The sequence below is a fragment of the Mus musculus genome, chromosome 6 (genome assembly GCF_000001635.26).
Source record: "Mus musculus strain C57BL/6J chromosome 6, GRCm38.p6 C57BL/6J".
Lineage (NCBI taxonomy): Eukaryota > Metazoa > Chordata > Mammalia > Rodentia > Muridae > Mus > Mus musculus.
The window spans coordinates 90,096,972-90,112,822 of NC_000072.6; the positions used below are offsets into that span (position 1 = coordinate 90,096,972).

At 41.0% G+C, this 15,851-nt stretch overlaps 1 protein-coding gene across 1 annotated transcript; it reads left to right on the top strand.

Annotated features, from left to right (window-relative positions):
- The first annotated feature begins 10,303 nt into the window (after nucleotides 1–10,303).
- Vmn1r50 (vomeronasal 1 receptor 50) lies at nucleotides 10,304–11,236 on the top strand. Its single transcript, NM_053225.1, has one exon. It carries the CDS (start codon nucleotides 10,304–10,306, stop codon nucleotides 11,234–11,236), a length of 933 nt encoding a protein of 310 aa, NP_444455.1.
- Nucleotides 11,237–15,851: the final 4,615 nt, after the last annotated feature.

Consider the following 15,851-nt stretch of genomic DNA (forward strand, 5'->3'; position numbering starts at 1 on the left):
ATACTTCTCAATAAATATGTGTGTGACATACATATTTTTGGAGGTGAAGAAAAGAATAAAATGTGTCTTGCATGCCCCCTTTCTCTCTAAAGCTACTGGAATATTTTGATTCGGAGATACTTTTGGCCTAGAACACTAACACATCTTCCTGCCCAAGCTCCCAGAGTGCAGAGCTGATGGTCCTGTGCCAGCACTCCTGCCTATTGCATCTAAGTCTTCGTTACTCCTTGGAGTAGTCTTCTTAGAAGGAGGAAGAGGGAGAGAAATTAAAGAAATAGATAGGAGATAGGCAGAGACTGGTGAATGCAGTAGGTCAGTTGAGTTGTGGGGTCTGAAGTGCTATGGAATATAGACATAGTTAGGATTTCATTCTTGCCTCCAGGTCCTGGCAAGTCAGATTTCCTCACCTGTGGGAAATGCTTCCTTGCTCCTTCCTAGAATGCTCTAGAACTTTGAGTGTAGTAATCCCCCTACTATACTTTGTGGAGGCTGCCCTATGCAAACCTGATAGTGGACACATTGGGGGAAAGAGCCAAATATATTCCTTAGCAAATCCAGCAGTTCTTATTGTGTATTATGTCTTGTCTTTCCCCTGATGTCAACAAGACCCTCTCTGGCATCAACTGTACATGTTCAGTGCCAAGCTAGGAAATGCTCCCATTTCAGCCCCTACTACAACAGGCACCAATGTAAGTTATGAAGGTGACCAGCTAAAGGTGCCAGAGTGTTTGGAAGAGCACTTAGACACCCCAAATGTTTCTTGCAGTTAACCTAGTATCTTGGTACCTGAAAAAATGAGAGTGAGTCATTTCCCAACCCCTGTCCACAAAAGAAACAGGATTGGACCCCAGAGGACAGGGATAATAACAATGACAGTGTCCTTCCACACTGCAGTGTTTGTTCAGCTTCTCCAATATCAGGTGTCCTAGTTTCTTTCTGTTGTGATAAAACTGTGACCAGAAAGAACTTGGGGGGGGGAGGCTTATTACAGCTTATACTATACACATCACAGGCCATCACCAAGGGAAGCCAAGTTCGAAAACCAGGGGAGGAACCTTGAGACAGGAACTGAAGCAAAAGCCATGAAAAATAATTGCTTGCTTACTGCCTTGCTTCTGATGGCTTGCTCTCATATACCACCTGCCTAAGGATACACCATCCACAGTGAATGGAATCTATCAAATCAATCATTAATCAAGGAAATATCCCAGAGACTTGCTCTCAAGACAATCTGGTGGAGGATTGGGGTACTCTCTTCCCACAGGACCCTAGCCTGTGTCACACTGATAAAAACTCAGTAGCAGAACACTGCAGCTCATCTCTGTATAGTAGGGAAACAGACCTTGCAATGTGCTCTGAAGGTACCCAAATAAAATTATTTTCAAGTTACCTTCAATTATCAACTTGATACAGTTCAGAGTCACCTGTGGGGTTCTCAATAAGAAAGGTAGTTAAAGAATCTAGGTGTAAAAAGCCCGTAGGCAGCCTTATTATGTAGTTTCTGTTTGAGTTCCTTCCTGAACTCTTGTCCTGGCTTTCCTTACCATGGCCTACAGCTTGTTAATTGAAGCAAATTATTGTCTCTTTAAGTTGCTTTTGGTCACAGTATTTTATGACAGCAACAGGGAAGCAAACCAGGATCTGGAGCAACGTGAATGATGCTGGTGGGTCTTAGTTTGCTCCCACAGACAATAACACAGTTGGAAAAGAGGTTTGAAGTCTTTACACTCAGATATGCCAATTTTAGAAGCATTTCCATTAATAAATGCTTTGTGAAAACCACTATACTACAAAACTGTATCCTAGCAGCAATATTCAGTGCACAATTTGAAAACTGAAAGCCAGGTGGGAGTCTGCATGTGAGGGTCAGATGCACACCTGTGTTTACCTTTGCTGTGTCTTCTCTGGGACCTGTTTTTGAATATTGTGGAGGATGTGTTCCTAGGATCACACTAAGGTGTTCCTTGGGCTTCCTTAACCTGGTGATTTCAGTTGAATGACTGCCCACAGAGCATAGTGTAGCTGACAGCAAGACTTTATTACAGGAGAGCATGAGGAATTCTCAATGGCAATGGCTACACTCCATTGTAGAGGAAATCAATGTCCAGGGATAAGAGTCAAAGAGCCTGTCACCTGGCTTTACATACATACAAAGACACATACATACATACATACATACATACACACACACACACACACACACACATACATACATACATACATACATTTGAGAATGTCTTAGATTAATTTCTTTTTTATTGATTATTTTATTTTTTTACATTTTAAATGTTATCACCCTTCCCTGTTTCCCCTCCAAAAACCTCTTATTCTTTCTCCCCCTGCTTAGTGCCTCTATGAGTATGCTCCCTCACCCACTCCTGCCTCAGTTCCCTAGCATTCTCCTACACTGGCTCATTGAGCCTGCACAGGACCTAGTATATCCCCTTCCATTGATGCCAGATAAGACAATCCTCTGCTACATATCCAGATGGAGCCATGGTCTGCCCATGTGTTCTCTGAGGTTGTTGGTTTAGTTTCTGGGAGGTTTTTGGGGGGGGGGTCAGGTTGGTTGATATTGTTCTTCCTATGGGGTTTCAAACCCTTTCAAGCATGTTCAGTCTTTGCCATAACTTCTCCACTGGGGACCCTGTGCTCAGTCCAATTGTTGGCTGTTAGCATCCGCATCTGTATTGCTCAGACTCTGGCAGAGCCTCTATGGGGACAGCTATATCAGGCTCCTGTCAGTAAGCTCTTCTTGACATAAGCAATAGTATCTGGCTTGGTTTATGCAGATGAGATGGCTCCCTAGGTGTGGCAGACTCTGGGTGGCCTTTACTTTAGACTTTGTTCCACTCTTTTTCCCTGCATTTCTTTTTGAGAGAAGAAATTCTGAATTACTATTTTTGAGGTGGGTGGGTGGCCCCACCCAGGAGCACTGTTCTTTGAGACAGAATTTTCTTTTTTTATCCTATTTTCACAATCCTTGAACAAAACTCTCCCTGCTATAGTTGCTATTTTCTTGTTTGGTAGTGGAAATTTCAAAGGTTGGTAACTTAGCATCAGTTCTTGATTTCACAGTTGACCCTGGTGGAGGGCCCCTCCTTACTGACATTCAGTAATCTATACTACTACTTATTAGTTGGAGCCTCAGCATCACTTACCAGATGGAGAGGAATCAGCCCCTCCCTTCATTCATCCCCTTGCTTTCATCCCTTGACTTAAAAGCATCTGTGTTGATGTAGTTGTGCAGCAAAGCCTCATCTTCTGGTAATGTTGATATTAATTTTGAGCCACTTCCTTCCACAGCTTGTGTCCCAGCAGACTATAGACAGAAAGCAAATAAAGAAAGGACAGGCACTCAAACACATACAAAAAAGCTGAGATTGGCTTCGGATATGTGATGGAGACCCCTAATAACCCTCAATGAATATGTTATATTCAGTTGAAAAGGAAGTGATGTTATTCCATACAGATAAACAAAGAAGCAGGCCATGGCATACAGTTGAGCAGGTAGGAAGGCAATTGCATAGAGTTGAACAGGGGGGGCAGGTTTAGCTGCTCCCAAGAGTAACTGTGTCTATAGTGGTCAGTCTTCAGGCTATAAACATCTAGAGTATGGAAAGCTATGGTTGAACATTCTTTGCACACACTGAGAGCATTCCTATTTGGACCACCGGAAGGCTTTGCCATGACACCAAGCTTTATCCAGGGAAGGTTTTTCCATTACCATTGGACTGAGCCACTGGTCATTGACAGAGCTGTGCCAAGATCAAATTACACACACTCATTTGGGACTTGGCTGGTTCCCTACAGAACCATTCATGAGTCAGATCTCTCTTAACCTCTAAGAAGTGCTCCAGTTAATTTGGCAAACAACACTGTCATGGTGAGAAAGCACCCAACAAGCAGCAGGCATGGCAGCTGGAATAAAAAATTGAGAAGTCACATCTTGAACCCAAACATAAAGCGGAGAATGGACAGGAGGTGGTAGTAGCATTTTAGGTTAAACATGACCACTGCTGGTTTCAAGTTTCCATGACTGCCTCACCAAAGGCTACCAGCTGTGCCTCTCTCCCTCTACCCTTTCCTATAATGTCTTTTTAAATTTACTTGTAAATGTCACTCAAAGCTTGAATCTTAAATCTGAACACATGGAAATTAAGGCACACAGAAGCAGTACTATATGGAATCCTGATTTTCTGAGAACTGACCCAGGAAAGGCTGCCAGCTAACACCATAGGATGAAAGCCTCCGTGGTAAGTCATGGGAAGCCCAGAGTCTCTCACCCCAGAGTAGACACATCACAAAATATGAAATCATTTAGGACTAATTATACCTGAGATTTAAAATGAGTAAATTTAGCATTATATAATTGGTGCAACTTTCTGATCCTTCCCACAGGTATTGCAAGATATCTCAGATAAAGTTTCTGCCCAGTCCTCCCCAGATGGTTGCTATCCACAACACAGGGGGACAGATCAAAGGTGAGGAAGACGCTCCATTGTGATGCCAGGTCTTCATGCTCCACAGAGAGAACTTGTCATGTTCTACAAACACTAAAATAACAAATTGCTCACATGCATTAAAGACTCCCTTAATTCTGTGCAGGATCTCTTCAGGCACAAAGTCCTCCCCTGCCAAGCCCATCTGGGTAAGTGTCCTGCACCCAAGTGCAGAATCAGAAGGTAGTCTGGTGCCAGACAGGCTGAGGGAGGATGAGTTCTCGGGCTACAAGGAGGTTTTCAGCATCTGCAATGGAGACACTGAGCTATGATGGCTCTTCAGTACAGGGGATTGTGATCTGCATGGGTAAAAAAATGTGTTTTCTTCTTAAGATATTCATTTTCTGTAACTTCTACAATTCATCAATGTTGCACAGTTCTGGAATATCCATAGATTTTTGGTTTGAGTTCATTTTTCTAAAGTAACTCAGAAACTCTCTGTTTCAGCACTTAAGTCTCACAGTGAATGTCCTGCCTTACTTTTTTCCTATAGATCATTTTATGTTACCAACGAAATTTAAAACATGTACCTCAATGAAACTTCTTCAGGTCTGTGTCTGTCAAGAACTGTTTTAGTCTTGACTTCTTTGGTGTAAATATTTCAGAGATTTGAAGCTATGGTGGTTTGAATATGCTTGGCCCAGGGAGTGATACTGTTAGTAGGTGGGGACTTGATGTAATAGGTGTAACATTGTTGGAGGAAGTGTCACTGTGGGCATAGGCTTTAAGACCCTTGTCTTAGCTTCCTGGAAGCCAGTCTTTTCCTGCTTGCCTTTGGAACAAGCTGTAAATCACTCAACTCCTCCTACAGCATGCCTGCATGGATGCTGCCATGCTTTTGACTTGATGATAATGAATTGAAATTCTAAACCTCTAAGCCATCTACTATTAAGTATTGTCCTTGTAAGAGTTGGCTTGGTCATGGTGTCTGTTGACATCAGTAAAATCCTAACTAAGAAAAAAATTGGTACCAGGGACTGAGGTATTGTTGTGATAGTCCTGACCATGCTTTTGCTTGGAAGTATGTGAATCTTGGGACTTTGGATTTGGAGTGTAGTGGGATGCTTTAAGTGGGTCTTAATAGGTCATTCTAACAGGAATATGGATGGCTTTGTTGCTGAGGGTGATTTGAATGTGGATGTTGGCTCTAGTGGTTTCAGGGGAGAAGAATATTAATATGTGACCCATGTTCTTTGGAGGAGACCAGAAGTTCAGGTGTGGGTCCCAGGCACTGGAAAAATAGCTGTAATGATAATGTTGCCTTGAAGACCCCAAGATGTTCAACCTGCCAGTGATATGGGGTATCTGCTGAGGAAAGCTGCTAAGAGGAATTGGAACCATCCAAGGAGAAATTTTTTGTTACAGTCAACAAAGATGAAAAAGGAGTTAGAGGTCTGAAAATCACTTTGATATCAGACATGGAGACACAGGTTGGATTTTGCCCAGCTGATTTCCTGTCTTGCTTTGGGGACTATAGTTAAGTGGTTGGACAAATCACAAAACAGACTTTGAACTTTAGACTTTTTACATTTTTGAGACTGCTATAGATTATGGGGACTTAGGAATTTGGACCAAACGTATTTTTTATTGTGTTATGGCTAGGTATGTCTCCTGTAGTCTCACGTGTCTGAACAAACCTACTGAAGTCTGGGACTGGAATATGGTAGTTTGAATAAGCTTGGTCAAGAGAGTGGCACTATTAGGTTGTGTGGCCTTGCTGGAGTAGGTGTGGACTTTTTTGAGGAAGTGGTACACTGTGAGGGTGGGCTTTGAGACCCTCCTCCTAACTTCCTGGAAGATAGTCTTCTATTCACCTCTGGAACAAGATGTAGAACTCTCAGCTCCTCTTGTACTCTGCCTGCCTGGATGCTGCCATGCTCCTACCTTGAATTTATTGGACTAAACTTCTAAGCCTATAAGCTAGCCCTGATTAAATATTGTCCTTATAGGAGTTGGCTTGGTCATGGTGTCTGCTCACAGAAAAAAAAACCAACCAAACAAACAACAACAACAACAAAAACCAACTCTAAGACAGAAACTTTACAAAAAAATAAATCGGCATGTTCAAAGCTGCACTGTGGACAGCCTCACAGTGTGCTGGATCTCACACTCAGTTCATCTAGAGTTCCTAGATCTCAAAGGCTGTCCTTAGCCTGAGCTCTCACCCATGGGATGTTTCAGCTAAGGAATAGGGTTGCCAGGTATGAAATATCACGTTTCCGGCAAACATGGTAGTGCTTTTCCCAGGACCTAAGAAATGGAATTGATGACTTTTGTTTCTTGGGAAAAAAAACTGCAAAGCACTCCAATACTGGAAATACCTGGATTTTATTGCATTCTCTAGGTCAGGTCTCTTACTAGCTCCCTTAATTCCCCATAGTGTATCTTCTCATGATGTTAGAGATAACCCAAAATCTATCTTGCTTTTTGTTACAAAGAGTTCATCAAAGCTGCTGGTCAAGGAGGCCTGCAATCCCTTGATCCATCAAAAGATCCATCACATCTCAGGTTCTGTCAGGAATAGTTTCTCCTGCAGCACAATTGAGACTCTGTAGTAACAGCAGACACCTGTGACAAAACTCATGTCAGGTCTGTGACAAGGTTTCTCTAGGATTCCCTGTCTCTTCACCATAAGAACACACTGCCTTCTCTGGAGTTTCTGAAGATGTGTTTTGAAATACTGCCAACTGTCTAGCTGCAAGGGTGAATCTGGAGGACAATAAAGGGTTTCAGCCACTTCTTAGCCCAAGTATTCTTCATGGTTTCCCTATCACATCCACATAGTCCCTTTTCTTTGTTTCCTCTCTGTACACAGTGTTGTAATCAGCTTAGTGATGGTTTTCCTTGTCTGAGGCACTGGTGGCTTCTCCCCCACTGTCTTCCAAGTAGTTGTCCAAGTACAATTGTTAGATAAAGAATACTGCCCCATGCACACAAACACTCTGCCTTTCTCCTCCTTAGATGCAGTGCATCTACAGGGCCATAAGCACCAAGCATGCAGTGGCTACTGCAGAGAGTATTCCCTCTTCCATTCTGCTCTCTACTTCCCCCCAGATGACAAGATCAGGTCATTGTTGTACTGAACACTGGTCACTCGTTTGAGGCCTATTGATGCCATGGATTTCAGGCTGTGCAAGATTTGTGTAACTGAAGGATGACATAGTGTCTACACTCATTGGCCCTGGCTTCATGCTGAACAGTGGGCTATCTCTGTTCTCCTGATTAGTTGAAGCCTTTACTTTAGAGTTGCTCTATCGAGGAATGATCGGGATTCATCTGGACATTTCCTGCTCCGGGTGCATTTTGTTTGCCTGTTCTTCCCTCTTAGACTTTCCTTCTTTCTCCCTGACCAATTTTACAAAGCAAAATAATTAAATATTTTCCCAACTCTCCAACTCAGCTCTGCAGTATAAATTCTTACTCAGTGTTGATGATTTCTAAATTTTCCCTATTGGTTCATTTCACATTTCATTGTTCTTTTAAAGATTATAGTACAATTATATGAGTTATCTGTTCCCCTATTTCCCTCAAAACCCTTCTAAGTAACCTCCCTTGCTGTTAATTGATTTCATGTCCTCCTTTTATTACATAATGCATATTCTTAAATGCATAACTTCAAAATGCTCAGTCTGTGTATTGTTATTTGTGTGTTTTCCATGCTGATTTGGATTTTGGACAAACAATTGGTGTGCACTCCCCTGCAGAAGATAATTCCTCTTGTTCTTAGCTTTCCTTATTTACCTGTAGTTCTTTGTATAGCTAAGTGGTGGGCTTTCCCATAACTTGGCATGTCTAATTGTTATCCTTGTTTAGCTCATTTTTAGGCAGTCACATCTCCTTAACACAACCAGGAGACACAATCTCACAGTAAACTCCCTGATCTCCCAGCTCTTCAGTCTTTCCACCCATCTTCTGTGGTGTTTCTCTGTGCCTTGGTTACAGGAGTTCTTTGGTACATGGATCCACTGAGACTGGGATGCACAACTCTGTATATTGGTTGGTTGTGGTTTTCTGTAATGTTGCTCTGTTGCAAAGAGAAGTTTTATTGATATAAGAATAAATATTTAGATGATTTTAAACACTTATTATTATTAATATGCTATATTACTTTACAGTATGGTTTGAAAAACACTGAAATCATTTCAATTCATATCCTTGATTTTCAGTTGATAATTCTGTAATTGTATCTGTGAATTTTTTAACAACAGTATTGGCCTCATACATACAAAATGTTCACTAAAGGAAGTTATGTGTTCTACATAAAATACCAACTGCATTTCTCATGTCCTTTGGGCAGGCTTCTCTGAAGTGTGGAGAAACCTCTTGTACCTAGAAGGAGATGGAAGACTCCTCTAAAGTCTATCCCTCAAGACTGGGTGATACTTTTCACTTAATCATGACCTTAGAATGGGATGGCCCTAAGTCTATTATAATTGCAGTTTTATTTACCATTCGATTTTACATGCCAAAGGAGGAAATTAAGAGTATGATCACACTAATACCTGATTCTCGGAGTCTTTTCTCAGAGGCATCATGGCAGAAGAATAAAGTCATAGATTGGGCACACACTCATTTAGAATTCAGAGAAAGACCACATTTCAGGCTGCTTGGAAATGGAACCAGGCTTCATTATTCTATAGTTTTGATCATTTTCATCTTTTCTGTTTCAGGCAGGGAAAGAGCTGATCAGTCATTAACAGAGATTAATTGTGTCTCCCAGGCCACATAACAAAGCACTGCATGAGAAAACCAGCAGGTGACATGTCTATAGAGTTCATTCTGGGCCAGAAACAGTTTCATGTTTGGTGTTTGTACAGCATGTTCTTTCACACCTAGAGTCCTCTGAAACAGGTACAGGATTAACTACCCATACGTTCTAGAGGAGGTGACTGGAGCGCTGAGTACTTAAGGTCACACTCTGAGGAAATGGCAGAGGGTAGAATTTGATTCAGAGTTCAAATTGGTAATCATTTTCTGCAGATTTGTTAAGAATTTTTGCCTGTATGGGCAGTGTTGGCACATTTCTTTATTCCAACCACTTGAGAGGTAGAAGCCGGCAGGTCTTTGTGTCAGAGTCCATCCTGGTCTACAGAATGAGTTCTAATACATTCAGGGATACACAGAGATAATCTGTCTTGTAAAACAGACAGTGGTAGAGAGAGAGAGAGAGAGAAATGAAGTAAGGGAATAGAAAAATGGAGGCATAGTGGGAGGAAACACACATACACACACACACACACACAGAGAGACAGAGAGAGAGAGACAGAAAGAGAATGCACAATGAATATTTGGATTGGTGATAAAGGAGCAGAATAAAGCAGACACTGAAATAAAATAACCCTGTGCAGTGGGCACACAGTCCTTTAGGAGGGCACATTTCTAGTTTTGTGCAACTTTCTCCATTCCATTCACCAGATAAGTAAAGCTATTGTGTATCTGACTATCAAGTGAGATGCAGCTCTTTGCCTAGAACAAATCAAATCCAGGGACCATGAGTTGAAAGGTTTATTAGAACTCATGGAATGTCAGTATACAAGAAAGTTTATATTTGGAGGTAGCCCTAAAATTGTACACAGAATTCATTCAGCACTGATTGGAATGCATTAGGACAGTTCAGACAGTGGGAATGGCTTTCAGGTAGTGTGAACTGGAGCTGAGTTTGGTGAGTTGGAATCGGGATGAGTTGACACCTTCTTGCCATCTAGGTGTTGGTTGGGATTCGTGAACAAGGCTGTGTTTTGTAAGGAAGACTTTTCTCTTTTCTCCTCAGATTTTTGTTATTTGCTTCCTACCCAGATACAATGAGTAAAGCAAACTTACTCCACACTGACAATAACATGAAAATCACCTTATTCTCTGAAGTGAGTGTTGGGATCTCAGCTAACAGCATCCTTTTTGTTGTCCACCTCTGCAAGCTCCTTCATGAGAACAAGCCCAAACCCATTGATCTCTACATTGCTTTCTTTTCCATAACCCAACTAATGCTGCTTATAACTATGGGACTCATAGCTGTGGACATGTTTATGCCTTGGGGGAGATGGGATTCTACCACATGCCAATCCCTTATCTATTTGCACAGGCTTCTGAGGGGACTCACCTTTTGTGCAACCTGTCTGCTGAATGTCCTTTGGACCATCACTCTTAGTCCTAGAAGCTCATGTTTAACAAAGTTTAAACATAAATCTCCCCATCACATCTCAGGTGCCTTTCTTTTCTTCTGTGTTCTCTATATGTCTTTTAGCAGTCACCTATTAGTATCAATTATTGCTACCTTCAATTCAACCTCAGATAATTTTCTGTATGTTACTCAGTCCTGTTCAATTCTACCTGTGAGTTACTCTAGAACAAGCATACTTTCCACAATGATGACCATGAGGGAAGCCTTTCTCATCGGACTCATGGCCCTGTCCAGTGGGTACGTGGTAGTTCTCCTATGGAGGCACAAGAAGCAGGCCCGTCATCTTCACAGCACCAGCCTTTCTTCAAAAGCATCCCCAGAGCAAAGGGCCACCAGTACCATCATGCTACTCATGGGCTTCTTTGTGGTTCTCTACATTTTGGACACAGTTATTTTCCAAGCAAGGCTGAAGTTCAAGGATGTCTCAACATTCTTCTGTGTCAAAATTATTATTTCCCATAGCTATGCCACATTCAGCCCTTTTGTGTTTATTTGCAATGACAAGTATATGATTAAGTTTGTCACATCAATGTGTGGCAGAATAGTAAATGTTTGATTTTTCAGTGATGGGTATAGTCCCTGAATATAATCCAAGATGTTGTCATCAGAGCTATGGATCATGGCATAGTGGGAACATTTGTGGCTTAAATTGATCTATGAAAGTATTTTTTTCTGTTAAATCTGTTTACTTTGTGTGTGGATGACAAGTATATAAAAGACAATTAAACCACATGACCTTTCAGATATCACATGAGGTTTCAATCTCTAAATAGGTTTCAAAGGAAATCTGTGACAGGGTTCTCAATTGATCTGGGTTTGCAGATTGCATTAAAGTTCATAAGAAGAATTTACTTTTTAAGTTTTAAAAGTGTGTGTGTATGTGTGTGTGTGTGTGTGTGTGTGTGTGTGTCTAATTGAGTGTAGGTGCATGCTCTTTGGTGGATTCCATGATATAACTATGTGATATCTATGACATTTCCAATAATTCGGTTGCCTCAGTTGTTTATATTTGGCAAAATACATAAGAAAACATTGTTTTGAGAGCCAATTATCACATGATTCAACACACACACACACACACACACACACACACACACACACACAAACACACACACACACTCATGGAGCCAGATGTATATTCAGAGAACCATACTGTCATTTGCACAATCATGCACAGATAGCCAGATTTAAAATAGTGAATGGTAGGTATAGCTACTGTATGGTGGTGTTAGGATGTGGGATCAGATCTCGTTCTTGCCATGCTGAGGAATGAGGAATGGAGAAATGTGAAAACTTAAAAATAAATCCTTCTTAGAAACTTTAAAGCATAGTACTCCATTGTGTAAATGTATCACATTTTCTGTATCCATTCTTCTGTTGAGGGATATCTGGATTCTTTCCAGCTTCTTGCTATTATAAATAAGGCTGCTATGAACATAGTGGAGCATGTGTCTTTATTACATTTTGAGGCATCTTCTGGGTATGTGTCCAGGAGTATTGCTGGATCTTCCAGTAGTACTATATCCAATTTTCCCAGGAACTGCCAAACTGATTTTCAGAGTGCTTGTACCAGCTTGCAATCCCACCACAAGGGAAGAGTGTTCCTCTTTCTTCACATCCTCACCAGCATCTGCTATCACCTGAATTTTTTATCTTAGCCATTCTGACTGGTGTGAGGTGGAATCTCAGGGCTGTTTTGATTTGCATTTCCCTGATGATTAAGGATGTTGAACATTTTTTAGGTGCTCCTCAGCCATTCAGTATTCTTCAGTTGAAAATTCTTTGTTTAGCTCTGTATCCTCCTTTTTAATAGGGTTATCTGGTTTTCTGGAATCTAATTTCTTGAGTTCTTTATATATTGGATATTAGCCTCTAACAGATTTAGGATTGGTAAAAATCTTTTACCAATCTGTTTTTTAAAAAAATGAATTTATGAAATTCTTAGACAAATTGATGGATCTGGAGGATATCATCCTGAGTAAGCTTACACAATCACAAAAGAACACATGCTATGCCCAAAAGGCAGAATACCCAAGATACAATTCACAAAACACATGAAACTCAAGAAGAAGGAAGACCAAAGTGAGGAAACTTCAATTCTTCTTAGAAGGGGGAACTAAATAACCATGGAAGGAGTTAGAGAGACAAAATATGGAGCAGAGACTGAAGGAATGACCATCCAGAGACTGCCCCACCTGTAAACCCATCCCATAAACAACCAGGAAAACCAGACACTATTGTGGATGCCAACAAGTGCTTGCTGACAGGAGTCTGATATACCTGTCTCCTGAGAGGCTCTGCTACTGCCTGACAAATACAGAAGTCAATGTTCACAGTCATCAGTTGGATGGAGTACAGGGTCCCCAACTAAGGAACTAGAGAAAAGACCCAAGGAGCTGAAGGGGTTTGCAGCCCCATAAGAGAAACATCAATATGAACTAACAAGTATCCTCAGAGCTCCCTGGGACTAAATCACCAAACAAAGAGTACACATAGTGGTACTCATGGCTCTAGCTGCATATGTAGCTGAGGATGGCCTAGTTGGCCATCAATGGAAGTAGAATTCCTTGGTCCTCTGAAGGTTCTATGCCCCAGTAGAGGGGAATGCCAGGGCCAGGAAGCAGGAGTGGTACATTGGTGAGCAGGGGAAGAGGGGAGGGAATAGGGAATTTTCGGAAGGGAAACTAGGAAAGGGGATAATATTTAAAATGTTAATAAAGAAAATATCTAATTAAATTTTTTTGAAAAAGTAAAAGAAAATAAACTTAATAGCAATCTTCAAACCCAGGTCAATTGAGAGCCCTCGCACAGATTTCTTTGAAAACTACTGATAGAAACCTTGTATGATATCTTGTCTCCTGGGCCCCTCTGAGACCAGTCTGTGCAGATCAGCTCTGCCCAGGGAAGGCTCTGACCTCCAGAGCAGGTGAGAGAGCCATATTGTGTCCCAGGTCCCTCTGAGACCAGTTTGCTCAGGGGAGAGTGCAGACTGCAGAAGCGATACAGCTTTTGGGACAGACACCCTTTTCAGGCTCCAGGCATCCTGGAACCTTCCCCACCAGAGGAGAAGTGGCTCTGACCTCCAAAGCAGGTGAGGGAGCCATGTTGTGTCTCAGGTCCCTCTGGGACCAGTCTGCACAGGTGAGCGCAAAGACTGCAGAGGCAACACATCTTCTGGGACAGGCCCTGTTTCATGCCTTCATCTACAGCCAGGAGGTGGGTCTGAATGCCAGACATCTGTGCAACTTCCCTGCAAGAAGAGAGCTTGCCTGAAGAGAGTACTCTGACCACTGAGAGAAGAGAGCTGGACTCCCAGGACTATTGACAGAGGCTAATAGAATCACAAGAGGAACAGGCTCCAGCCAGAGACAACTATAACAACTAACACCAGAGATTAACAGATAGTGAAAGGCAAACATAAGAATCTTACTAACAGAAACAAGACTACTCACCATCGTCAGAATGCAGCACTCCCAACTCAGTCAGTCCTGAATATGCCAACACACCCGAAAAGCAAGATTCAGATTCAAAATCATATCTCATGATGCTGGTAAAAGGCCTTAAGAAGGGCATTAATAACTCACTTGAAGAAATACAGGAGAACATTGCTGAATAGGTCAAAGTCCTTAAAGAATTACAGAAAAACACTGCTAAACAGGTGGAAGTCTTTAAAGAGGAAACACAAAAATGCCTTAAAGAATTAAAGGAAAACAAAACAAAACGGGTGATGGAATTTAACAAAACCATCCAAGACCTAAAAAGGGAAGTAGAAACAATAAAGAAAACCCAAAGTAAGACAATTCTGAAGATAGAAACCCTAGGAAAGAAATCAGGAAACATAGATGCGAACATCAGAAAAGAATACAAGAGATGGAAGAGAGAATTTCAGGTGCGGAAGATTCCATAGGGAACATGGGGACAAAAATCAACTAAAATGCAAAATGCAAAAAGATCCTGACTCAAAACAGCCAGGAAATCCAGGACACAATGAGAAGACCAAACCTACAGATAATAGGAGTAGATGAGAATGAAGATTTTCAACTTAAAGGGCCAGGAAATATCTTCAACAAAATTATAAAGAAAACTTCCCAAACCTAAAGAAAGAGATGCCCATGAACATACAAGAAGCCTACAGAACTCCAAATAGATTGGACCAAAAAAGAAATTCCTCCCAACACATAATAACCAGAACAACAAATGCACTAAATAAATATAGAATATTAAAAGCAGTAAGGGAAAAAGGTCATGTCACATATAAAGGCAGGCCTATTAAAATTACACCAGATTTCTCACCAGAGACTATGAAAGCCAGACGATCCTGAACAGATGTTATACAGACATTAAAAGAACACAAATGCCAGCCCAGACAAAAATAGAATCCCAACTTTAACAACAAAAATAACAGAAAGCATCACTTACATTTCTTTTTTTTTTTTTCTGCTTATAGAGAGTAAATTTTTAAAACATTTTTTTAATTAGGTATTTATTTCATTTACATTTCCAATGCTATCCCAAAAGTCCCCCATACATTTCTATAATTTATCTTAACATCAATGGACTCAATTCCCCAATAAAAAGACATAGGCTAATAGACTGGCTACACGAACAGGACCCACCGTTTTGCTGCTTACAGGAAACACAAGTCAGGGAAAAAGACAGACACGACCTCATGGTGAAAGGTTTGAAAACATTTTTCCAAGCAAATGGTCCATAGGAACAAGCTGGAGTAGCCATTCTAATATGGAATAAAATTGACTTTCAACCCAAAGTTATCAAAAAAGTCAAGGAGGGGCACTTCATACTCATCAAAGGTAAAATCTTCCAAGATAAAAATATCAACTCTGAATATCTATGCTCCAAATGTAAGGGTAACCACATTCATTAAAGAAACTTTAGTAAACCTCAAAGCACACATTGTACCTCACACAATAATAGTGGGAGACTTTAAAACACACTCTCACCAATGGACAGATCCTGGAAACAGAAACTAAACAGAGACACATGGACACTAACAGAAGTTATGAAACAAATGGATTTCACAGATAGCTACAAAACATTTTATCCTAAAACAAAAGAATATACCTTCTTCACAGCATCTCACAGTACCTCCTCCAAAATTGACCATATACTCGGACACAAAACAGGCCTCAACAGATACAAAAGTATTGAAA

Excerpts from the sequence above, each read along its gene's own strand:
- Vmn1r50 (NM_053225.1), top strand. The coding sequence starts at position 10,304 with ATGAGTAAAGCAAACTTACTCCACACTGACAATAACATGAAAATCACC.